The sequence below is a fragment of the Nerophis ophidion genome, linkage group LG10 (assembly GCF_033978795.1).
Source record: "Nerophis ophidion isolate RoL-2023_Sa linkage group LG10, RoL_Noph_v1.0, whole genome shotgun sequence".
NCBI lineage: Eukaryota > Metazoa > Chordata > Actinopteri > Syngnathiformes > Syngnathidae > Nerophis > Nerophis ophidion.
Window position 1 is genome coordinate 3,706,621 of NC_084620.1, and position 27,776 is coordinate 3,734,396.

At 38.1% G+C, this 27,776-nt stretch overlaps 1 protein-coding gene across 1 annotated transcript in view; it reads right to left on the reverse strand.

The window, feature by feature from the left end:
- Positions 1–7,090: 7,090 nt before the first annotated feature.
- peak1 (pseudopodium-enriched atypical kinase 1) overlaps positions 7,091–27,776 on the reverse strand; it is an 85,258-nt gene continuing 64,572 nt past the window's right edge. Inside the window, exons 3-5 of the mRNA XM_061912057.1 lie at positions 17,121–17,362; positions 9,505–10,286; positions 7,091–9,331 (exon numbers count right to left, since the gene is read on the reverse strand). Coding sequence (XP_061768041.1) covers positions 8,081–9,331; positions 9,505–10,286; positions 17,121–17,362 — 2,275 coding nt within the window. The 3' untranslated portion in view covers positions 7,091–8,080. The remainder of the gene's footprint in view (positions 9,332–9,504; positions 10,287–17,120; positions 17,363–27,776) is intronic.

Sequence of the window (27,776 nt, forward strand, 5' to 3'; positions counted from 1 at the left end):
GCTGTAGAAAGTAGAAAGTAGAGTTGTAACCCAGCTGTAGAAAGTAGAAAGTAGAGTTGTGACCCAGCTGTAGAAAGTAGAGTTGTAACCCAGCTGTAGAAAGTAGAGTTGTAACCCAGCTGTAGAAAGTAGAGTTGTAACCCAGCTGTAGAAAGTAGAGTTGTAACCCAGCTGTAGAAAGTAGAGTTGTAACCCAGCTGTAGAAAGTAGAGTTGTAACCCAGCTGTAGAAAGTAGAGTTGTAACCCAGCTGTAGAAAGTAGAAAGTAGAGTTGTAACCCAGCTGTAGAAAGTAGAAAGTAGAGTTGTAACCCAGCTGTAGAAAGTAGAAAGTAGAGTTGTAACCCAGCTGTAGAAAGTAGAGTTGTAACCCAGCTGTAGAAAGTAGAGTTGTAACCCAGCTGTAGAAAGTAGAGTTGTAACCCAGCTGTAGAAAGTAGAAAGTAGAGTTGTAACCCAGCTGTAGAAAGTAGAAAGTAGAGTTGTAACCCAGCTGTAGAAAGTAGAAAGTAGAGTTGTAACCCAGCTGTAGAAAGTAGAAAGTAGAGTTGTAACCCAGCTGTAGAAAGTAGAAAGTAGAGTTGTAACCCAGCTGTAGAAAGTAGAGTTGTAACCCAGCTGTAGAAAGTAGAGTTGTAACCCAGCTGTAGAAAGTAGAGTTGTAACCCAGCTGTAGAAAGTAGAAAGTAGAGTTGTAACCCAGCTGTAGAAAGTAGAAAGTAGAGTTGTAACCCAGCTGTAGAAAGTAGAAAGTAGAGTTGTAACCCAGCTGTAGAAAGTAGAAAGTAGAGTTGTAACCCAGCTGTAGAAAGTAGAAAGTAGAGTTGTAACCCAGCTGTAGAAAGTAGAAAGTAGAGTTGTAACCCAGCTGTAGAAAGTAGAAAGTAGAGTTGTAACCCAGCTGTAGAAAGAGTTGCAAAATCCACCCAAACCATGAAATAACAACAACAAAGCCTGCATACATATAAAAACATATATTTATTATTTGTTTTCTCTTACTGTCGGTTACAAAGTGACATTCTGTACACGTTAAAATAAACATGACATGCATTTCTGTCCAGTGGTGAGATACTGATGATATATTGTGTGACCAGTATTGATACTGATGATATATTGTGTGACCAGTATTGATACTGATGATATATTGTGTGACCAGTATTGATACTGATGATATATTGTGTGACCAGTATTGATACTGATGATATATTGTGTGACCAGTATTGATACTGATGATCTATTGTGTGACCAGTATTGATACTGATGATATATTGTGTGACCAGTATTGATACTGATGATATATTGTGTGACCAGTATTGATACTGATGATATATTGTGTGACCAGTATTGATACTGATGATATATTGTGTGACCAGTATTGATACTGATGATATATTGTGTGACCAGTATTGATACTGATGATATATTGTGTGACCAGTATTGATACTGATGATATATTGTGTGACCAGTATTGATACTGATGATATATTGTGTGACCAGTATTGATACTGATGATATATTGTGTGACCAGTATTGATACTGATGATATATTGTGTGACCAGTATTGATACTGATGATATATTGTGTGACCAGTATTGATACTGATGATATATTGTGTGACCAGTATTGATACTGATGATATATTGTGTGACCAGTATTGATACTGATGATATATTGTGTGACCAGTATTGATACTGATGATATATTGTGTGACCAGTATTGATACTGATGATATATTGTGTGACCAGTATTGATACTGATGATATATTGTGTGACCAGTATTGATACTGATGATATATTGTGTGACCAGTATTGATACTGATGATATATTGTGTGACCAGTATTGATACTGATGATATATTGTGTGACCAGTATTGATACTGATGATATATTGTGTGACCAGTATTGATACTGATGATATATTGTGTGACCAGTATTGATACTGATGATATATTGTGTGACCAGTGTTGATACTGATGATATATTGTGTGACCAGTATTGATACTGATGATATATTGTGTGACCAGTATTGATACTGATGATATATTGTGTGACCAGTATTGATACTGATGATATATTGTGTGACCAGTGTTGATACTGATGATATATTGTGTGACCAGTATTGATACTGATGATATATTGTGTGACCAGTATTGATACTGATGATATATTGTGTGACCAGTATTGATACTGATGATATATTGTGTGACCAGTATTGATACTGATGATATATTGTGTGACCAGTATTGATACTGATGATATATTGTGTGACCAGTATTGATACTGATGATATATTGTGTGACCAGTGTTGATACTGATGATATATTGTGTGACCAGTATTGATACTGATGATATATTGTGTGACCAGTATTGATACTGATGATATATTGTGTGACCAGTGTTGATACTGATGATATATTGTGTGACCAGTATTGATACTGATGATATATTGTGTGACCAGTATTGATACTGATGATATATTGTGTGACCAGTATTGATACTGATGATATATTGTGTGACCAGTGTTGATACTGATGATATATTGTGTGACCAGTATTGATACTGATGATATATTGTGTGACCAGTATTGATACTGATGATATATTGTGTGACCAGTATTGATACTGATGATATATTGTGTGACCAGTGTTGATACTGATGATATATTGTGTGACCAGTATTGATACTGATGATATATTGTGTGACCAGTATTGATACTGATGATATATTGTGTGACCAGTATTGATACTGATGATATATTGTGTGACCAGTGGTGATACTGATGATATATTGTGTGACCAGTATTGATACTGATTATATATTGTGTGACCAGTATTGATACTGATGATATATTGTGTGACCAGTATTGATACTGATGATATATTGTGTGACCAGTATTGATACTGATGATCTATTGTGTGACCAGTATTGATACTGATGATATATTGTGTGACCAGTATTGATACTGATGATATATTGTGTGACCAGTGTTGATACTGATGATATATTGTGTGACCAGTATTGATACTGATGATATATTGTGTGACCAGTATTGATACTGATGATATATTGTGTGACCAGTATTGATACTGATGATATATTGTGTGACCAGTATTGATACTGATGATATATTGTGTGACCAGTATTGATACTGATGATATATTGTGTGACCAGTATTGATACTGATGATATATTGTGTGACCAGTATTGATACTGATGATATATTGTGTGACCAGTATTGATACTGATGATATATTGTGTGACCAGTATTGATACTGATGATATATTGTGTGACCAGTATTGATACTGATGATATATTGTGTGACCAGTATTGATACTGATGATATATTGTGTGACCAGTATTGATCCAAGAGACAAACAAGCACGCCTATGTTGAAATTAAAAAAGGTTGGGAAAAAAAATTATTAAAAAATTTATTTTTTTCCTAATGTGAAAAACTAAATCCTTTACCTGGGGAGAAATAAAGCAGCATTTAATCTTTTTGGGTACATTTCCGTTTTCCATCTATTCAAATAATAAAAAATAAAAAAATGAAACCAAAACAACTTGAGGTCATGATATATTTTTTAAACATAATATAAATAGCTGGGCTGCGATGAGGTGGCGACTTGTCCAGGGTGTACACAGCCTACCGCCCGAATGCAGCTGAGATAGGCGCCAGCAACCCCCCGCGACCCAAAAAGGGACAAGTGGTAGAAAAATGGATGGATGGATAAATAGCTGGGTTTTCTCTACGTATGCTAAAACAAGTCAAATGTTTTTCTTAAAATACTGTAAAAGTATTTTAAAAAGCAATCTCTTATCGGGTTTTTCTTTATTGCCATTGTTACTTTCTACAGTATTAACTAATGTGCAAGTTATATATTTAAAACATTTTTTTTTTTTTTGTGCTTTTATATTTTTGACTAAGAAAACTGTGTGGACTTCCTGCAACATTAATGTGGTTTTCCTCTTAACATTTTTCTATGTAAATTCAAACCTGAGGAAAGTCAGGATTTTACAAAAAAAAAAAAATATATATATATATATGTATGTGTGGGAAAAATCACAAGACTACTTCATCTCTACAGAACTGTTTCATGAGGGGTTCCCTCAATCATCAGGAGATGAACCCCTCATGAAACACTTCTGTAGAGATGAAGTAGTCTTGTGATTTTTCCTACACCTATAGATGTATATATATATATATATATATATATATATATATATATAGAAAATCTGCAGCTACAGCCTGAAAAACTACCGTAAAAATAACAGATTCCCTTTCCTGATCTGGTTACTCTACAGCTACAGTCTGATCAAGTGCAGCCAAATAATAAATTCCCTTTCCTGATCCGGAATTGCCAAATTCAATCTAATAGTATTTGACAATGAGTTGAACGAGTATTCACTGCCGACAGGAAGTATGTGAAGATCAATGCGAGCTCAGAAGATGCAGGAAGGAGGAATGGAAGAACGTCTCAGCAAGTGGTCTTGCCCGCGAGACTTAAGTGGTTCAGGTCCGTCTGAGAACGTTTCCAATTTCAAATGATCCAATCGAGTCATAAAACACAACTCTGCTTCGATAACCTCCATCACAATCACGCCTCAGCGCTGAGTGGACAAACAGTAAAGATGTTCAAAATCCACGTTTAACGCAGACGTTCAACGCAAACGTTTTACGTAGATGTTCAATGCCGACTTGCAACACTGACCTTTAATGACGTGCTAAGTCGACATTCAGTATCAGCGTTCAAGGCCGACGTTCAACACAGACCATTAAAGCAGACGTCTAAAGTCTATGTTTAGCGCGGATATTCAAAACTGACATTCAAAGTCGACGTTCCACCGCTGACCTTTTAAGACAATGTTTGAAGACAACGTTCAAAACATAATTTTAATGCAAACTTTTAACACGGACGTTCAAAGTCAGCATTCAGCGTTGACGTTCAAAGTCGATGTTCAACGCCGACTTTCAAAGACGACGTTCTAAGACAACGTTCAACATCAACGTTCAACGCAGGTGTTCAAAGCAGACTTATAACGCAGACGTTCAAAGTCAATGTTCAGCGCTGACGTTGAAAGAAAAAGCTCCTAAGATGACGTTTAAAGTCGATGTTCAACGCCGACTTTCAAAGACGACGTTCTAAGACAACGTTCAACATCAACGTTCAACGCAGGTGTTCAATGCAGACTTATAACGCTGACATTCAAAGTCAATGTTCAGCGCTAACGTTCAAAGAAAAAGCTCCTAAGATGACGTTCAAAGTCGATGTTCAACGCCGACTTTCAAAGACGACGTTCTAACACAGGGGTCGGGAACCTTTTTGGCTGAGAGAGCCATGAAAGCCAAATATTTTAAAATGTATTTTCGTGAGAGCCATATAATATTTTTAAACACTGAATACAACAAAATGTGTGCATTTTTAAGTAGTACTAACATTCTTTAAGTATGATAAGTATATTTTTCTTTTTAATAAGATTTTTATTGTGAAGTTAACCAGTAATAATTAAAGTACTTCTTAACATTAATGCGACTTCATAAACAGGTATGGTAGAAACGGTTGGATGGATTAAAATGCATGAGGATGTTTTATATTTTGAATTTTATTTGTAACACTGTGATTATGTTATAGTAATTTTGTATATATTATCACACAACTTTTATGCTTAAGGGCCGTTGCTATAATGATTGTCAATTGTACTGAAGTGCTATTTTTCTTTGTCTGTGCAAAGCTGGCAATCCAAAAGAATGCCAGCCATTCTGGTATCAGTGTCTTGTGTCCAGGAACGGCCTGCTGACTGCCAAGGCCGAACACCGCCGTGACGCAGACAGAGCAGAGAGACAAGGCGATATCACCAGCATCAACACATTTGCATCTTTGTATAAACATATATTGTGTCTAACTGGAGTTTTCAGGATTATTCCCTTCCCTCAGCGACAGCTTCAGTGATGTTAAAAATGGACCTCCCAAATAAATAGAGGAAGCACGCGGGCTGGACTTTTAGAACGTAGTTTGGATCTGTAACTAGAATACAGCCCAAAACACGTCTCCTCATTGAGACAAATTGAACTCTGTCTCTGCATGATTCCTTGCTTCTCGTCTGTTTAATAGATGTCATCAGTGTTTGAACCTGACAGATTACCAGCAGATATATTCATTTCTTATCGTGTTAAGCAATATCAACTAAGATTTATCTGAGATGCAGTCATCAAAAGAGCCACATTTGGCTCTAGAGCCATAGATTCATTTCCCCTGTTCTAAGACAACATTCAACATCAACGTTCAACGCAGGTGTTCAAAGTAGACTTATAACGCAGACGTTCAAAGTCAATGATCAGTGCTGACGTTCAAAGAAAAAGCTCCTAAGATGACGTTTAAAGACTACGCTAAAAGTCGACGTTCACTTTTAAATGTCAGCGTTGAGCATCAACTCTGAACGTCTGTTGATGCTCAACGCTGACATTTAAAAGTGACATTCAACGCTGACTTTCAAAGACAACGTTCAACGCAAACTTTTTTTAACCCAGATTTTCAACTCAGACGTTCAAAGTCAATATTCAGCGTTGACGTCCAAAGTTGATATTCAACGCTGACTTACAAAGACAACATTCAACATCGTCCAAAGTTGATATTCAACGCTGGCTTACAAAGACGACATTCAACATCAACGTTCAACACAGTTGTTCGATGCAGATTTATAACGCAGGTGTTCAAAGTCAATGTTCAACGCTGAGAGGCGGGTCACCACAAGTGTAAATCCTTGAACACGGTTCAAGTTTATGTGCCACAACAAGAACAAATAGCATTGCACTCAGCAGGGTGATTATTGTTGAACTTTTTCTTGGGACTTGTGATCGTTGAAAAAAGATGTACAGTACTTGGAAAAAAAAACATCTTTGGCTTAAGTATAAAACGGGGCCAGAAAAGTCTTGTTTGTTCTAACAAGACCTAATCTTTCTTCAGTAAGTTCCGAATCCTAAAAGCACTGAAAAGCAGGGACATTGATGCTATGCTGCTGACAACCCCTAGGGGGCACATTTGCATGTTTGACAGGGGTTGGAAAGCTACAAACAAATAAAAACTCAGAGGTTATTTTTAAAAAACATTTATACATAATACCTTATTGACCTAAATATAAAAATCCAGGAGCTTGAACTTAATACAAATGGCGCCAAGTCAAGTGAGTACAAGCTTTCCTTCCTGTCACTCACAAACACAGATTGGAGATGCAAACAGAGACACACGGGGGGAAAAATGTCTCATGGATCGTTACAAGTTACGTATTCATCCTTTTTAACAGACATAGAAAACATTTATATATGTATATGTATGTATATATGTATACATTTTGTAGTTGTAGTCTTTTCCCAAAAAAAGCAAAGTTAAAAAGAGGGGTTGTCTTATATCCGGGTCAATACGGTACTTTAGATATAGGATGTCTTCATACATTTATGAGGAGCAACTTAGATTGAATGTGGAGTATTTATATTTCTCAACTACCAATTCCCTTCATTTAAAAATAATCTCCCTTCATTTGTTTCCTGTGGAAATTTAAATATTTGGGTCAAAAATATATTATTCTTAGACTATCAGGTGTTTTTAACCCATCCACACTATCTTCAAAAATAATGTAACAATAAAATCTCTGATGAAAAATGAATTTCACCTTAGGTGGTTGACTGTACGGCCACACTAGCGCCACCTGCTGGTCAGGTGTACACATACAGTTAGGCACAGGAGTGCAATTAAACAATCAATATTTCTTTCCTTAAAGGTCTTGGACATATTTTTGGCACACCTTTTCCGTCATAACTGAAAGTACAATCACATTTGTATTGTTTTAGTTCAAATCTTTTGAGTTGCTGTCCAAATACTTTGGCACCGAACCCTATCAGAACTCTAGACAGTTCAAAGTTTCAAAAGTGACCTTTTTTAAAAAGTGTCTGCTAACCCAGAAACACATCTAAAAGGGTTACAAGGTGCTGGTAGCTCCCACCAACAATAACATGTGCACAGGGACTGCGCTCAGGCAGGAAACTGTTGCCACAGCAACAACACGGCAGAAGAACTCAAGAGTGGTTATGACTGAGTTCTGTGGAAGGTGTGCGACAGGTGTGTCTGGTTGTGCCCGGAAGGAACCGACTGGTTATTGGTGTGGTGATGCGGTTGTGGCTGCTGGAGGATGTGCACCACCCGAGTCAGGCTCTCGATGGAGGCAAAAGCCAAGTACTGGCAGCAAAGCCAGTCCTCCAAGATTACGCCGCACGCCAAGTCCATGGAGCGCTCGGCGAACTTGATCATCATCAGCGTGCGTTTCAAGTCTATCCAGTTCTGGAGGGTGGACTGGCGCTGGCTGGAGGTGGCCGCCGTCACGGGCCCCGAGCTGCTACAGCCCAGAGCTTGAAACAAGTCTTCCCGGGGCCCCCAGAGCAGGCACTGCAGGCAGGCCCGGGCGTCTGACATACGGATCCTTTCAGAGGGGTTGACAGTGAGCAGTAAGCGGGCCAGATGCTGCAGGCCACGAGAGTATAGCGATCGCACCGGTAAGGGGGGCAGGTCTGCCCAGGTGTACTCTCGCTCCTTTAGCTCTGGCGTCTCCTCAAAGGGGTTCTGCCTGTGTAGCATCTCGTAGATGAGAATCCCCGTCTGGAACTCGTCGCACTTGCGAAACTGGGTGGCCGTGATCATCTCGGGCGCCAGCCGCGACTGGTCCCTCAGGACTCTGGGGTCGACAGCCATTAGGGGGCTTTTCTGCTTGGCTTGGGAAAAGTTGCTTATGATGAGGCGGGCGCAGCAGGTGACGTGCGCAGCGCCAGTGGAGTTGCTGCCGTTGTTGTTGGGCTCCAGGGGGTTGTGGCTGGGCTGGCAGTGAACCAGCAGGAGGTTCTCTAAGCGAAGGTCACAGTGGGTCACATGATAAGGCTTCATGTGCTCCAGACCCGAACACAGTTGGAGCAGCAGTAGGCACACCTGGCGCTCGTACAGTTCTGGGTTTTGGGCGTGCTGTGAAGCGCCTTGGTGGACAAAGTCGGCCACCGTCTGGAAAGGCACCTCGCGTGTGATGACCACCACTCTGCTCTTTAAGCGCGCGGTGCCACTCGTAACGACGGCGGCCGATTCATTATTTGGAGACTCTGTTTGAACTTCTCCATTCACCTTCTCACCTTCTACTTCTTCAATCTCCTCCTCCCAGGGCAGCAGGCGGGTGGGGACATCGGCAAGGAAGTGTCCACAGTCCTGCTGGATGTTGAAGTGCAATGGCAGGCTCTGCCTTACAGCTAGACTGTGGAATAACTGCTGCTGAGTCTCTTTCATTTTGCTCCGGCAGATCTAGAAAAACACACTAGAGATTAAAATGCTGAGATTTGCTTCAAAAACATCCCCAGAGAAGTAAAAGCCCTCCCAGTTAGACAAGAACTACAACATCACCAGGAATACAGTTGAATTGAAGCATCTGCATTTTTTTTTTTCAAACACAAAATACTTTGCGGCAGATATCTGACCTTGATGGCGTAATTGACCAACGGGTCCCTTGCGAATGAAGCAGTGTAGTAGACGGCGTCTCCGGCCTCACAACAAGGTTTCCCCGTGGTCAGCTTGAAGTGGGACCAGCTGTCAGTCCCGAACCTCAAGTGGTCTTTCTGGCCGGCCATGAAACGATCCTCGCACTTGGACGCCAGCTTCCTCAAGGTGTCCGTGTGAAGACCACGGATCCTGCCCACCACCTCATCCCAGCTGTCCAAGCCCCGGTACAGCGCGGACCTCTGGTGCTTGGATGGGGCCGTGCTTTGACTCGTTTTGCGACTACGTCCAGCAAGAGACTCTGTGCTTGGATAGACTTTCTTCTCCCTGGTGGCAGCAGCTGGTGTGACCAACGAGGACACGCTGTTAGTGGGGGGGGCCTGGGCGATGGATGCCGACGGAAGCTCCAGGGAGTCACCGATCTCCTGGTCGTGAGGCCGCTGTGGCTCAGAGCTAAGCGAGGAGCTCTGACTGGCCGTCTCCCAGGTGGCGTCCAGGTCATAGAGAGGGTTGGCGACGCTTAGGTTGGTGCCGCCAGGTTTGGCCTCCACCCGAGGCCTAAAGGCGCCCTGCAGGAGCTCTTTGCTGTCCAGGCTGGGCTCTGTGCTGGAGCGGGGTACTGCCTTTTTCGGCAGGGGTGGAGGGGTGGCCTTGGGGAACGGTCGGTCTGTGAAGGCTTCCAGGTCGATAGAAGCAAGGGTGTCGTTTGATGCTTTCATGCTCCGGGGCTGTTTTAGCGGAATCATGTTGGCTCTTGATTGACCTACAGGAGATCACATGAGTTACAACTTTGCAGGGGGATGGGTTACTAGACAAAGAACAATTTTTTCCATTTTGGCGAAAAGGTGCCCAACTATTTGAATCACTGGAAGGAGGCGGTGAACAATACCAGTCAAAAGTTAGGAGACGCTTCCTCTGATGAGAATGTGTATTCAGACAGTCGACTTGAACTGAATGCCACAGTAAAGTGTATGTTCCGAGCATAACAAACAATGTCAATTTACATTTACAGTCACAGGTCACTTTGAGTAACAAGAGTGTAACAGTTACAGTAACAGGGCAGTTAAAAATACATTAACAATAGATAGATAGATAGATAGATAGTACTTTATTGATTCCTTCAGGAAAATTACAATTCCAGCAGCAGTGTACAGAGTTGAGATCAATTTAAAAAAAAGTAAAAAGTAAATAATGGGGGTTTAAAAGGAAACAAAATAGAGAAATATTACAAAAAGAATAAAAACAATGGGAATAACAATATAACAGTAAAATAAGAATATAACAAGACAAAGTAGGCAGTAGTGACCATGTTATGAAAAAGTATTGCACTGTTAATGTTTTGCATCCCCTGTCATCCTAGTACCCCCCGCCCCCCGTCCCAGAGAGGAGTTGTACAGTCTAATGGCGTGTGGGACAAAGGAGTTCTTGAGTCTATTAGTCCTGCACTTGGGATGAAGCAGTCTAGAACTGAACAGGCTCCTCTGGCTACTGATAACACTATGCAGAGGGTGACTGGCATCATCCAGGATGCTCACTAGTTTGTCCACAGTCCTCTTCTCTGCCACCCTCACCAGTGAGTCCACTTTCATTCCCATTGTAGAACCGGCCCGCCTGATCAGTTTCACAAGTCTGGAGCTGTCCTTCTTAGATGTACTGCCCCCCCAGCACACTACCATGTAGAACAGAACACAGACTGGTAGTACATCCACAGGAGTTTTCTACAAATGTTGAAGGAGTGCAGTCTCCTGAGGAAGTACAGCCTGCTCTGTCCTTTCTTGTACTGGTGGTCCGTGTTAACAGTCCAGTCCAGCTTATTGTCCACCCAAACCCCGAGGTACTTGAATGAGTCCACGGTCTGTACCTCGACTCCCTCGATCACAATAGGTTGTGACCGTGGACTCGACCTCCCTCCAATAGTATTAGTTACAGTAACAGTTCAGTTATAATTAAAGTAACAGTAATAGAAACATGAACGGTCTGGTGTGCAATTCTTCTACTTCTGAAGTTGTGCACAAAAAACATGCACCTCTTTTATTGCCGGTGCTATTGTAATAAAAATAATCGCATGAGCTGGACAGACTTGAAATTTCTCACACAACTCAAAGGTCACACTCTACAAAACACAGGCTGTAACTTAACGGTGTTTAGTGAAAACACCACAACATTTGCTACATGTTTTTAGGGGACTGGCGAGTGCAGATGTGAGAAGTTGTAGCAAAATTGGTTGAAAAAACATGTCCACCATTACGCACAACGTATTTGTCAAAAAGTCCTCCAGCTCCTACAACTACTTCCATGACAAAGAGGCTTGAGCATTTGACCTAATGATAATAAAACTTGGAACATATCTAGATGATATGTATGCTAGCAACTAGCATCTCCAACGAAGCATTTCTGATACGTAGAGGGTGACATTAACAGCAGTGACTTGAAACAAGCTGTAAGTTGCAATATTGCCCTGTTGTATTATGAAGGGATGACAAATGCAAGAGTGTGTTGTGTCATTTAGCCAACATTAGCCAACGTTTCTTGCATTTGATAAGGACACAGCACAGTGGTGTTTTGATACGAGCTTTAGACACACAAATCTTAACCACTCAAGCTGTGAGGATTAGAATGTGCTTTTCAAGACATGACCTTATTTTTTTTCTTGACTGACAGACGCAGATGGCCTAAAAAACAAGTTTATGATGGGGGGAAAAAGCAATGGAACTGAAAACTGTTGGAAGTATGAAGTGGCTTTTCACAAAAACGTTTTAACGCCCACTTTTGTAAAAAGTATGTTGAAAGTCTGCAGCACATTATGTGATATCATTAGATGTCCATACTGCCAAACGTTATTTGGTGGTATTTTTACAGTGTTTTTTTCTTTCTCATGAGTAAAGTCACAGGTCGACACACCGTCGTCTTAGCCTCAAAACAGTCAGGATGAAGTAAATGGGTCTGGTTAATCCTCCCTGGAACCAACATCTTTGATGGTGTGTGCTAATCCAACTGCCCGTCTTTCACTGCAGAGATCTTGACTTGTTATGTAAGACAAACGTAACAATTGTAATATATAAGTGCAGGATGGTCATACTGGTAATACTTATTGACACTGACTTACAAACATTTTTATTATTTCACATTTCTCAAGCAATTTGAATCATTTCAACGTTTTACAAAAAATCCCTTTTCTCTCAAAGTACTTTGTTTTCCATGACACAAATTCTAATTGAGCTTGACATTTTTTACTAGTTCCTTATGTCCTTTGTCTTCTTTGATGTTTGATGTTTCCCTCTTACACACATGTAAGAGGGATGTGTACTATGGCTATGAGTTGTTGTTGTTGTTTTCCCCTGGCCTCAGACCGATTTTTTTTATTTTATTTTATTTTAATCTTCTATCCCCCCCTTTGTTTACCTGTATCTCATCTTTTTTGTAAGGGGCGCTGGAAGCCAGCAGACCCGTCAGCGATCCTGTTCTGTCTCCCTGTAATGTTTGTCTGATCTTGAATGGGATTGTGCTGAAAATTCAAATTTTCCTGAAGGAACTCTCCTGAAGGAATAAATAAAGTACTATCTTTCTATCTATCTATCTATCTATCTGTCTGTCTGTCTGTCTGTCTGTCTGTGTCTGTCTGTCTGTCTGTCTGTCTGTCTATCTCCAAACTATTTTAACGTCAAAAAGTTCAGTTCCTTCAGGATATCCCGCTAAAACCTTTCCTTGCCTTGTACTTTCTACTTTTTCAGTCATTTCACATTTCTGCGACAGTACTTCAGGTTCCAAGCATGTCTTCAAAAAAATGTAATTGCTGAAGCTGCTGACTTGTTGAAAGACCCAAGTCAAAATAAATACATGAAGCCTTAATACACTATTATTTATTAACATTAAAATCTGCCTTTACAAAGATAATATTGCTTTGTTTTGGTTGACAGGTGTTTATTTTAAAATATGGATCGTATTTGAAAATAATAAGACCAGCTGATGCATTGCAGTACTTCAGCACTGCATGTTGGAAAATTACTTGCAGTTACAGCAAACTTGACCACCAAACCTGTTGCTGGAGTTCAGTTACATATTTTGATAAGAGTAGCAGAAGCAAATAAAATGTACACAGAATATACAAGTAATGAGATATAAATATGTTATAACCAAGCGGAAAACAAGCCTACCTCAAGTCCTCCAACGCCAACAAACGCTTACATCCCAGAAAGTCGGATGCCAATGGGCACGCTCAGAGCTTAATGCTCCCTGAATGAGACCATGTACTTACATTAACAAGCGGGTCGACTGTAGATTACTGCTAGCCAAAGAAACACGCCATGTCTCAGGTTAAATAAACAAAGATAGTGATGTCTGATAAACTACATTCAAGAACATCACATGATTACTTTTGCATAATTCAAAATGTCTGAAAAGGATTAGGAAGAAGCAGAGCTTATTTAATCCTATCACTAGTTCATGGCTAAACATTACATAATAATGTGTTCACTTCCTGTCTTTAAATGTCATCGTTGACCAAGAAGAGAGAATGTGCAACAACAGAAAGATAGCTTATTCAGTCATGAAAAGAATAAACACAGTAGTAAAAACAGTCAGAAATATTGTATAATGAATAAATAAACAGAGAATCAATAGAGCTAAGAGGAAACCCGAACCTGGAGACTCTCTTCACTTTTATTGTCTTATTTGGGGAAATATTTCCATTGAAATAGAGACAAGAAGATATGACGATGTCATAGCAGTGTGACACCATTGTTCGCCAAGAATGGAAACAGCTCTACGAACTGGAACTACCTCTGCTGGCGAGGGACTTTAATTTATTAAAAATTAAATACTTATTCAAACTCTTCAAACTGTTACAGCTGTACTTTGTCTGCATTATTGTTCTTTACTGAGAAAAAAACATCTATGAACTAGAGATTCAATTAGTTTTCCTCTAACAAATAACAAACAGACAAATGTGCATTTGGACACTTGATCAATAATCATTTAAACAGAATTATCAGGGCGTTCAATCGATGGCACTTGGACTGTTCAGTTTGTCTTCGAAGATGTTTTACCTCTCATCTAGGTAGACTTCACCAGCTTATTCTCATTAATCTAAGTCTAAGAATAGATCCGACCAATATTAGTCCGAGCATTGAGAATGAACTGATGAAGCCTACTTGAATGAGATAGGAAACATCCTCTAAGACAAACTGAACAGCCCAGTCAAAGGAATGCCCTGAGAATGACAAAATCCAGAGACATTTGAAGGGAATGCTAACAAGGTTGACTCCATCCTAACAACTAATGTTGGGCTGGGAGAGGTCTCACTGTCGTTCTGCACCACAATAAAGCAAAATCAACCTTTAGAGGGTAAATACTGTACTTTGGGCCCTGAACTATGCTGTCAGACTGTCGTAAACCAATAAGCAGTGTTGGGACTAACGCGTTGCAAAGTAATGCCGTTAATTTTGGCGGTAACTAGTAGTCTAACATGTTATTTTTTATATTCAGTAACTGAGTTACCGTTACTACATGATGCGTTACTGTGCATTTGGACACTTGATCAATAATCATTTAAACAGAATTATCAGGGCATTCAATCGATCGCACCTGGACTGTTCAGTTTGTCTTCCAAGATGTTTTACCTCTCATCTAGGTAGGCTTCACCAGCTTATGCTCATTAATCTAAGTCTAAGAATAGATCCGACCAATATTAGTCCGAGCATTGAGAATAAACTTATGAAGCCTACTTGAATGAGATAGGAAACATCCTCTAAGACAAACTGAACAGCACAGTCGAAGGAATGCCCTGAGAATACAATGACCTGGTTGAATGACAAAATCCAGAAACATTTGAATGGAATGCTAACAAGGTTGACTCCATCCTAACACCTAATGTTGGGCTGGGAGAGGTCTCATTGTCGTTCTGCACCACAATAAAGCAAAATCAACCTTTAGAGGGTAAATACTGTACTTTGGACCCTGCACTATGCTGTCAGACTGTCGTAAGCCAATAAGCAGTGTTGGGACTAACGCGTTACAAAGTAATTTTGCCGGTAACTACCGTAGTAGTCTAACGCGTTATTTTTTATATTCAGTAACGGAGTTACCGTTACTACATGATGCGTTACTGCGTTATTTGTCGTTATTTTTTATGTTGTATCGGCTACAAACAGAAGATCTGAGTGTGTTTCATTGGAGAGCTGCAGTGTCGTCCTTTGAATCTTCCTGTATCACAAGCGGGAGAAGAGAAGAGGCGGGCTGTGTGGGCGGGGCGAATGCAGACAATCACAATATGTATTACATGCTTCTATGAAGCTAGTAAAGAGAAACACAGACACCGATGCCACTTCACCTCCACCTAAGGATTTTAACAGAGGCACTGTTAGCCAGGACAAAGTTGATAGAGCCATTGCAGCGTATGTGCTAGAAGACATGCAGGCTATTTCTACAGTGGAGTCACCCGATTTCAGGCAGCCAATTAGCATGATACCGGCGTCAAACAGCAAATGCCACGGAAAACATTTTCCAAGTACCTGGACACAGTGGACAGTGAGTACATAAAAATGGAAAGCGAGCTAAAGAAAACACTCCAAACTCTGCCTCTGCTCATCATTCAGCCCTGAAATAAAGTACTATCTATCTATCTGAAGGTACACACACACTGTCAATTTTCTTATATATTGTTGCTCTTTCACTCTAGACTTGTAGAGTGTTTGATTATCACATCACTCTAAATGTATAGACTATAACGTTCACAAACATAAAGAGGGATCCTAGTGGGCCAGGCCAATCTTTCCTTATCTCTAAACTAAAATTGGGGAAATGAGTAAAGTGTTGTGGGCTTCAGTACAGTGTTGATCTCCTGAAGACATGTTTTCATTTCTGAATTCCTTGAGGGAAAAAAATGCCTGGTTAGGATTTGTGTATGTCATATGTGCCTCCTTTGGGTGAAGCCAGGTTTACAGCTATGTTGTTATTATGCTGTTTGTTACTTATGTATGTTATGTTGCAGCTATTTGAAATTGTTTTGTCAATTTGTTCTGGCCTGAAATAAATTGGCCCTTTGAAACATATCTTTGGCTTTGTGTGTTGTATGTAGAACACATTGCTTAACAGAGTTCTGTGATGCAAATGCTTGTCAAGTTGATCAACAGATTGTATTATCCACTGCAATAACAGTACTGAAATGAAGGCTAAAGGGCATTAATGGGAGTCTTAAAAAAATAAGAAAAAAAGAAGTAACTAAATAGTTACTTTTCATAGTAACGCATTACTTTTTGGTGTAAATAACTGAGTTATTTTTGAAATAAAGTAACTGGTAACTAAGTAGTTACTGGTTTTCAGTACCCAACACTGCCAGTAAGCATTAACCGATGAAGCTTGCTTGGACAATGTTTAAGAAAATCCGAACAGTCCAATTGCCATCAATGTCCTGAGACTACAATGACTGGATAAAATGAGAATATTTAAAAGACCTGTAAACCTTTTGAGAATTGCATTTATTGGAGAGCTGACAGCATTTTGTAGTTTTTCATGTTTCATTTTGAAAATTATTGAATCTGAAAACCCCATTCTCCTATTTGACACAAAATAAGACACATCATTTGGGTGTTGTTCTTACCCAGGTTACTGTACGTGGCGCTGCACTGACTGGAGGTGGGCGAGTGCGAGCGATGCGACTGATTCTCGTCATCCTCCGGCTCCCCAAGGCTGGCGCTGCGTTCGCTGGTCGAGGCATCCTGGTTGGCGCGGTTGTTTTCTTCGCCCTCCCCGAACACCAACCCCAGATTGACTCTGGTGGGGAGAGGGGTGGGAACGGGAAGTTCCCCATTCCTGGCATTGTTGGCGCTGCCAGGTACCTGGCTGCAGGTAAAAGAGATATGACAGGTTAGGTAATAGTGTAACAACATCAGATTGTTTGCTTAAATTCTGTTCATGACCAGGTTGAATTATGCACCATAGTATTAACAAGCAGATTAAAAAGACATCAGAAAGTATCAATTTAAATTCACCATTTAAAGAGCAGCAGTACAAAGCTGCCTGTGCTGCTAAGCCGAGATGTAGCGTTAATAGCGGCGACCGCAGCCAACGGTAAATCACAGGACTGACGAGAAATATATTTATATAAATATACAAACCCCGTTTCCATATGAGTTGGAAAATTGTGTTAGATGTAAATATAAACAGAATACAATGATTTGCAAATCATTTTCAACCCATATTCAATTGAATATGCAACAAAGACAACATATTTGATGTTCAAACTGATAAACACGTGACAAAGAAGTTGGGAAAGGTGGCAATAAATACTGATTAAGTTGAGGAATGCTCATCAAACACTTATATGGAACATCCCAAAGGTGTGCAGGCTAATTGAGAACAGGTGGGTGCCATGATTGGCTATAAAAGCAGCTTCCATGAAATGCTAAGTAATTCACAAACAAGGATGGGGTGAGGGTCACCACTTTGTAAGCAAATTGTCGAACAGTTTTAGAACAACATTTCTCAACGAGCTATTGCAAGGAATTTAGGGATTTTACCAACTACAGTCCGTAAAATCATCAAAAAGTTCAGAGAATCTGGAGAAATCACTGCACGTAAGCCATGATATTAAGGACCTTTGATCCCTCAGGCGGTACTGCATCAAAAACCGACATCAGTGTGTAAATGATATCACCACATGGGCTCAGGAACACTTCATAAAACCACTGTCAGTAACTACAGTTGGTCGCTACATCTGTAAGTGCAAGTTAAAACTCTACTATGCAAAGCCAAACCCATTCATCAACAATATCCTGAAACGCCGCCGGCTTGGTTGGGCCCGAGCTCACCTAAGATTAGATAATACTTTATTTATGATGGACTAATGCAAAGTGGCAAGGTGTTCTGTGGTTTGATGAGTCCACATTTCAAACTATATTTGGAAACAGAGGACGTTGTGTCCTCCAGAACAAAGAGGAAAATAACCATTCGGATTGTTATAGGTGCAAAGTTCAAAAGCCAGCATGTGTGATGGTATGGGGGTGTATTAGTGCCCAAGGCATGGGTAACTTACACATGTGTGATGGTATGGGGGTGTATTAGTGCCCAAGGCATGGGTAACTTACACATCTGTGAAGGCACCATTAATGCTGAAAGTCCATATAGGTTTTGGAGCAACATATGTTGTCATAAAAGCAACGTTATCATGGACGCCCCTGCTTATTTCAGCAAAACAAGTGTTACAAAAGCGTGACTTCGTAAAAAAAAGAGTGCGGGTACTCTTCCATCGAAAATGTGTGGCGCATTATGAAGCGTAAAATATGACAGTGGAGACCCCGGACTGTTGAACAACTGAAGCTCTACATAAAACAAGAATGGGAAAGAATTCCACTTTCAAAGCTTCAACAATTAAGTTTCCTCAGTTCCCAAAAGTTTATTGAGTGTTGTTAAAAGAAAATGTGATCTAACACATTGGTGAACATGCCCTTTCCCAACTACTTTGTCACGTGTTGCAGCCATGAAATTCTAAGTTAATTATTATTTGCAAAAAAAAATAAAGTTTATGAGTTTGAACATCAAATATGTTGTCTTTGTAGCATATTCAACTGAATATGGCTTGAAAAGGATTTGCAAATCATTGTATTCCGTTTATATTTACATTTAACACAATTTCCCAACTCATATGGAAACAGGGTTTCTATATACAGTATCTATATACATATATCAATGGTGTTGAAAAAATTTGTTGTTTTTTTTTTTCATTTTATGAAAACATATTTATAGTGTATAAGTTAATCAAAAAAGAAAAACTATTAGGCTACTTTTTATTTACCTGCATCAGTGAAGATTAGAGCATATTTTGAAAGGCGTAGAGCAAATATATATAAGCGATCGTGAAAAAAATATTTGAAATTGGATGCAGTGGATTTATACACTCTTAACAAAAATATATTTTTTAAAGATTTAAACCATTTAAAATGTTTCTGCTCGCCACAACCTCACTTTATTTGACACTTACACTGAATTAGAGAACAAAAGATTGGAGGCCCATTATTTCTTTACATCTAAAGCGGTCCACAAATTGAGCATTAATCCGTGAAAGCCGTGTTGCTGTGATCGTGACGCTAACGAGAAAAGGGATGTGTTTGTTTGCAGTTGATTTCCTGCTAAAAAATATTAGTTTCATCTACTATTCATGTCTGCTGTTGTTTTTTTTTATGTAAAGTTCATATTTTCCATCCATCCATTTATTTTCTACTGCTTATTCCCTTTGGGGTCGCGGGGGTCGCGGGGGCCGCTGGTGCCTATCTCAGCTACAATCGGGCGGAAGGCGGTGTACACCCTGGACAAGTCGCCACCTCATCGCTGAGTTCATATTTTGTCTCATTATTTAGCTATAGATGTCCCTGTTATTCAGCATGAATGTTTGCTAGCGATTTCAAGATTCAGTATGCTGTTGAACCTAAGAGATATTTATTAATTTAGTTCATTAAGACTATTAAGGATATTTTCTTGATGCAAACAAATAGAACCAAAGATGCTTTAATGTGGTCATCCGTGTCAAGAAAAGAGCAACTAAGGCTTTCCTGCACAACTAAGCTTTTAGTTTCTGTTATAAAAATACAGTGGATTGCACAATCACAATATGTATTACTAGAATTTTAATATGGCGTCAGTTTATTTGCACAACCAGGTCTTTGGAGTTATGTTTAGGCATAGCAACCACAAAAGAACACAAACTAACGCAATCTCTTGTCCTTTCTTTACGTTTAGTTCTGCTTCCTTACACTACAAATATAGTAGAAAATAAACTTGACTGCATCACAGAGAGTTTTTCAAACAAATCAAATGTTCAAACATTTGACAAAGTGATCCTTGCAGACACAAACATGGTCAGATTGTGTTCCACAAGACGACAATATTGATATTTAAGAGCAATTTTCTTTGACTCACTTAAGTTTATTCCCTGACTTTATTACCTTTATGGAAAACTATTTCAAGACTCTATAAAAGCTCTTTCCTATGTCTCTATTTGAACACTCAAGAACAGAACAGTAATACGGCATTTTCTGCTCAAACTCTACACTCACTGTCACTTGTTTTTAAATTACACTCAAGCTGGTTGACCTTCATGTGAATTAAGCCGTCAAGAATAAAAACGGATGTGCGTCATATGCAACCCAGCAACTACCTGAATAGATTTGTATAATTTTTGTAAAGTGTATACATTTTGGGTGTAAGTGTAAACTCTTCAATTAATTTCTTCTCAAAAAATGTTGTGTAAATATATACACACATAACCATCAGTTATTCATCATCATCCTCTATCTTTATTGCACACCTGAAGATCCATTAAACATATAAAAACAAAATACAAAACATTAAAAACAAAACACTAAAACATTAAAAAAAAACAAAATAGTTATTGGTTATCAGTTATAAAGGTCTGGAAATTATCTGTTAATGCAGGGGTGCCTAAACTTTTTCCACTGAGGGCTACAGACTGGCAAATCAAAAAGATGCTAGGGCCGTTTTGGTAGTTTTCAACTTTAAAACTATTACAAGACAGTTTATAGACTTTTTTTTTTTTTAATTAGAAAAGGCAATTGCTGTAGGAATTTTAAGTGAATGCTGAACAGCCGCCCTGGGATGAGGTGGCAACATGTCGAAGGTGTACTCACCACTCCTCTCGCGACACCAAACGAGACAAGCGGTAGAAAATGGTTGAATGGATGCTCAAGAGCAGGGGTCGGGAACCTTTTTGGCTGAGAGAGCCGTGAAAGCCAAATATTTCAAAATGTATTTCCGTGAGAGTAATATAATATTTTTTAACACTGAATACAACTAAATGCGTGCATTTTTAAGTAAGACCAACATTTTAGAGTATAATAAGTCTCTTATTCTTTTTAATAATATTGTTATTCTAAAAGTTAACCAATAATAAATATGATACTTCTTACCATTAATGCGACTTCTTGAACAGGTGTGACAGAAAACGGATGCTTGGATTAAAATGCATGAGAATGTTTTATAATTTGAAGGTTATTTTCAACACTGTGATTACCAGCGGAATTATTAATTACTTATCGTGTTAAGCAATTGTACCTAAGATTAATCAGAGAGCCAGATGCAGTCATCAAAAGAGCCACATCTGGCTCCAGAGCCATAGGTTCCCTACCCCTGCTCAAGAGCTAAAGCAGAACTAAAATGCAAACAGTTAGCATGCTGGCCAGATAGCGCCAAGTTACAAAATGTATTAGCAAATTGAGCTAAAAAGTTTGCATGTTAATTTAAGCATGCTTACAGTTAGCATTAGTGAAATACCTAAGTATATGACACTGAGGTGTATATTGTACCTGCTAAAATAGCTAAAACAATCTACCATGCTTATGTTAGCGTGTAACATGTGTCAAGTACCAAATACATTACTCTAAGGCAGGGGTCGGGAACCTTTTTGGCTGAGAGAGCCATGAAAGCCAAATATTTCAAAATGTATTTCCGTGAGAGTCATATTATATTTTTCAAAACTGAATACAACTAAATGTGTGTATTTTTAAGTAAGACCAACATTTTTAGAGTATAATAAGTCTCTTATTCTTTTTAATAACACTGTTATTCTTAAGCTAACCAATAATAAATAAAATGTCATATCTGTTGATCATGTTTTTGTTTGGCCATGTGCTGTTTGTCCTTTAGACTCTTTAAGTTCCTGTTTTTTTCCACTCCCTTGTCTGGTTTCCTTGGTTACTCATTTTGTCCACCTATCTCTGGTGGACAAAACGCCTGCTCACCTGCTTCCCGAGCACTTATTAGAGGCAGTATTTAAGCTTGTCTTTGCCAGTCAGTCGCCCTGTGCTGACTTGTTTCATGCCTTGCCATAGTTTCGTGCTTCATGCCATGCCAAGTAAGTTTTGTTTAATTTACGTTCTTAGTCTGTTTATGCGTTAGCTTTGTTCTTTAGCCCAAGTTGTGCCTCCGCTGTGAGCGATTTTTGTTTGTATATTTTTTTAGTTAAAATTAAATCACGTTTTTACCTAAATGCCATGTCCCGAGTAGTCCGTCTGCCTTCCTGGGAGAACGACCCTGCAGCAAGCTGCGACCCCCCCATCGTGACATAAAATACTTCTTACCATTAATGCGACTTCTCGAACATGTGCGGTAGGAAACGGATGGATGGATATAAATGCATGAGAATGTTTTATGTTTTGCACGTTATTTTTAGCACTGTGATTACCAGCGATATTATTCATAATTATCGCGTTAAGCAATGTCAGCTAAGATTTATCTGAGATCCAGATGCAGTCATCAACAGAGCCACATCTGGCTCTAGAACCACAGGTTCCCTACCCCTGCTCTAAGGGGTGTACCTGGATTTTTTATTTCAATGCTAGCCTGCTAACGTTAGCAAGTCTCAAGTAGCAAAATAAGATTCAGGTGTATACCTATGATTCACTTAATGAGATGGATATTATCTAATTTTCAATACATTGATATTTATCATAATTTGTTTTTTTCGTACTTTGTAAACTCATGTTGTTTGAACAGCCTTTTAAAATGGATCATATTAGTACATTGTTTAATTTTTTTGGCTTAATCCATACCATTATGTAATTCAACATCCACCCATCCATTTTCTACCACTTGTCCCTCTCGGAGTTGCAGGGGGAGCTGGAGCCTATCCCAGCTGCCACATACTGAATTCAATGAAGTGAGCTGATTTGTTAATGACGTCGACTGCCACGCATCGTGTTATTCACATGTCAACACAAGGTTGGTTACTCTTACCTGCAATTATTACATGTCAGGTGCATACTTCTACAGAAATAAACAATATTAAAGTCACATATCTACAATTGCTGAGTCAAAAATTGTGTCCATTCTTGCACTGCACTTTTTTGTCTCTCTACCAGTTCTTTTACGTTATAATGCTACAAGTGAATGATGAACAGACGGCCACAGACAGCTGAGAAGAGCAATGCAGTATTCATTAGTAGACATTAATCTACAACCATATTAGTTATTTCCTTTGGGACACATCTGTATTTGTTTGTTTTGAATTTGACTAATAATCAATATAATCACAGAAAATTCCAGCTAACGTAGGATCATTCCCAATTTGAAAAAAAAGTGTTGCTATGTCTTTGTAGACCTACAGTCTTTATTGCCTCTTAAAGAGTCAATCAATAACTTCATAGTTAAACCGACACTTTGTGTAAAGGTGGTGTGAAACAATGGTCGAAAATACTCAATCTTTCATAGTAATCTAAAGCTACTGACGAATAACTATTCAGCACCACGGTGCCAAATTCTGGATAGTTCCTTTTCTTTTAACATTCATCCAAAATTACAGAACTATGCACTTCCCCTCACACGCAACAACAGACAAGAAATGTGCATTAGCATACATGGAAACAATATTTTAAGTAACTGTTGGTGTGGAAGCTAACGGACATAAAGCCATAAACAAAAGTACAACAAAACAAATACTGTTAATTTTGCGAGCAGCCTACCAGCAACTGTTGATAGAATATGAAATAACACATGGGAAAACATTCACTACAAAAACTTGGACTAGAAGTAGGATCAAATAGACAGCTGGAGGACCTTGACACATAAAATACCTTCATGGCTGCTACACATTTCAGTGTCAGGATCTGACTTGTTGAGACGGCCCCTCAGCTCACTTTTTACTTTTTTTTTCCAAACATAAGCTTCGCTTTGAGAAACAACAACTTTCTATTTAAACTAACATAAAACAACAGCGATCAGAAAAAGCAAGCTTCTCGTTGCTTTCTTACCTGCTGTACTGGCTTACACAGCTTCCCATCTGTGAACCTTGACAATTACTCAAATCTTTCACATTCTGTGTCTTGTCTTTGGCGTAGTAGTCCTCCAAGTCTTGGTCTCTGACTGTTCATACCTGTCTAAGGTGCTGTGTGTTTGCAAAAAGAGCACGCCCACTGAGCCAATAAAACAGCTCAAGGGCTAAAAAAAAATGAACAACAAAATCATAGCGGTGTTAACCCCTCGTGTGCCCACCAAAAACAAGCGGTCTGTAGAATGAAGCGCTTGTTAGCGCTAAAGGACGAGTTTGTCCACACAGCTCATGTTTTTTTACCAAGCTGCTGTGAAATGTGTGCAATGACTGGAATGTCTTACTATTTGACATCAACACCAACAGGGAAGTCTGTAAATAAACGGACGTGCGTGTGTGTGTGTGTGTGTGTGTGTGTGTGTGTGTGTGTGTGTGTGTGTGCGTGTGTGTGCGTGTGTGTGCGCGTGTATATATATTTATATATATATATACAGTATATATATATATATCTATATATACATATATGTGTATATATACATACATAAATATATATGTATATATACATACATGTATGTATATATATATATATATATATATATATATATATATATATATATATGTATATATATACATTAGGGGTGTGGGAAAAATTCGATTCGAATATGAATAGCGATTCAGAATCGATTCTCATTAAAAAAAAATCTATTTTCTTTTTCTTTCTTTTTTTTTAAATGAATCCAACAAAACAATACACAGCAATACCGAAACAATGCAATCCAATTCCAAAACCAAAGCTGACCCAGCAACACTCAGAACTGCAATAAACAGAGCATTTGAGGAGACACAAACACCACACAGAACAAACTAAAAGTAATGAAACAAAAATGAATATTATCAACAACAGTATCAATATTAATTATAATTTCAGCATAGCAGTGATTAAAAATCCTCAATTGAAATTATCATGAGACATTTATAAAAATTAAAAAAAAGAACTTGCATGGCATCTCATAAGCTGGACAACACACTGTGTCCAATGTTTTCACAAAGATAAAATAAGTTATATTTTTGGTTTGTTTAATAGTTAAAACAAATTTACATTATTGCAATCAGTTGATAAAACATTGTCCTTTACAATTATAAAAGCTTTTTACAAAAATCTATTACTCTGCTAGCATGTCAGCAGACTGGGGTAGATCCTGCTGAAATCTATGTATTGAATGAATACTGAATCATTCTGAATCGGTGGCAGCGATGACCAAGAAGAACGCGGAGTTGGAATATAATTACAACACTTTATGTACATATTTATATACATATTTATATAATATTTACATATTTATATAATATGTAACTACAAACTCCATTCACAGACAAAATCCCATTGCTTTTATGAGCGGTCGAGCGTGTCAAAAGCGGAATGTTTTTTTTTTAAATACCTTTTTTTTTGTTTGTTTTTTAAATTTTTTATTATTTTTTTTTTTTATTTGTGGCTGCCGTAATTCTTTTGTGGCGTATATATATATATATACACAGTACAAGTCAAAACTATGGACAAAACTTCTCATTCAATACGATTTTTTTTTATTTTCATGGCTATTTACATTGTAGATTGTGACTGAAGGTATCAAAACTACGAATGAACATGTGGATTTATGTACTTAAAGGTGAAATAACTGAAAACATGTTTTATATTCTAGTTTCTTCAAAATAGTCACCCTTTGCTCTGATTACTGTTTTGCACACTCTTGGCATTCTCTCAATGAGCTTCAAGAGGTAGTCACCCGAAATGGTTTTCACTTCACAGGTGTGTTTGAAGCTCATCGAGAGTCATGAATTAAATGGTGATGAAAATAAAGAAAACGCATTTAATGAGAAGAAGGTATGTCCAACTGTTTGCCCTGTACTGTGCGTGTTTATATATATATATATATATATATATATATATATATATATATATATATATATATATATATATATATATATATATATATATATTAGGGTTGCGAATCTTTGGGTGTCCCATGATTCTATTCAATATCGACTTTTGGGGTCGCGGTTCGTTTTTATATCGATTTTTTCGATTCAACGCGATTCTCGATTCAAAAACGATATTTTTCCGATTCAGAATGATTCAGTATTCATTCAATACATAGATTACAGCAGGATCTACCCCAGTCTGCTGACATGCTAGCAGAGTAATAGATTTTTGTAAAAAGCTTTTATAATTGTAAAGGACAATGTTTTATCAACTGATTGCAATAATGTAAATTTGTTTTAACTAATAAACCAACCGAAAATATGACTTATTGTAACTTTGTGAAAACATTGGACACAGTGTGTTGTCCAGCTTATGAGATGCCATGCAAGTGTAAGCCACTGTGACACTATTGTTCTTTTTTTTTTTTTTTTATAAATGTCTAATGATAATGTCAATGAGGGATTTTTAAACACTGCTATGCTGAAATTATAACTAATATTGATAATATTCATTTTTGTTTGACTACTTTTGGTTTGTTCTGTGTGGTGTTTGTGTCTTCTCTCAATTGTTCTGTTTATTGCAGTTCTGAGTGTTGCTGGGTCAGGTTTGGTTTTGGAATTGGATTGCATTGTTTTGGTATTGCTGTGTATTGGCTTGTTGGATTGATTAAAATAAATAAATAAATAAATAAAATAAAATAAAAATCCCCCAAAAAAATCTATTTAAAAAAAAAAAGAGAATCGATTCTGAAGCGCACAACGTGAAAATCGCGATTCGTATTCGAATTGATTTTCACCACACCCCTAATATATATACATATATATATATATATATATATATATATATATATATATATATATATATATATATATGTATATATATATATATACACTCACACTCACACAGTAGTGTAACGATTCGTTTTAACAACAATTCAATTTATACGTGTGGTTGCGTACAGGATTCAGGGTACATGCCGTTTTTTTAAACAATTTAATCCAAAACAATTCAGTGAGTTGAAATTGATTCAGTAACTTTTCATCCAAAAAAATGATCAAGCAATGTGACTGTTAAATAATTTTGTTGTATATTGTTATGTAGCCATTCTTTTTCTTTCTTAAAATTAATTAAATTGACTTTGTTGTTTACTCAGTATGTTAATAAATTGTTGAACTAATCCTTTTTTTTTTTTTTAGTACAGATGCTTTAAGACTGTCACGTTAAAAACAATATAAAAATTGTGGTATTAATCGAGATCGGATGATATTAAAAAAAAATAATCGTGATCCTTTGTTTTGCGATATCGACCAGCCCTATTTCTTAGTAGGGCTGGGCAATATCGCAAAACAAAGGATTAGAATTAGTTTATTCATATAATTCAAGCTCAATTAAAATATTTTTTTTTTTACTTTATTTATAGGTGGATTGTCCTGTGCAGGATTATACCGAATATCGTTACTCTCTCCTACTGTTAACTACTGCAGTATCTAGTAATAGAC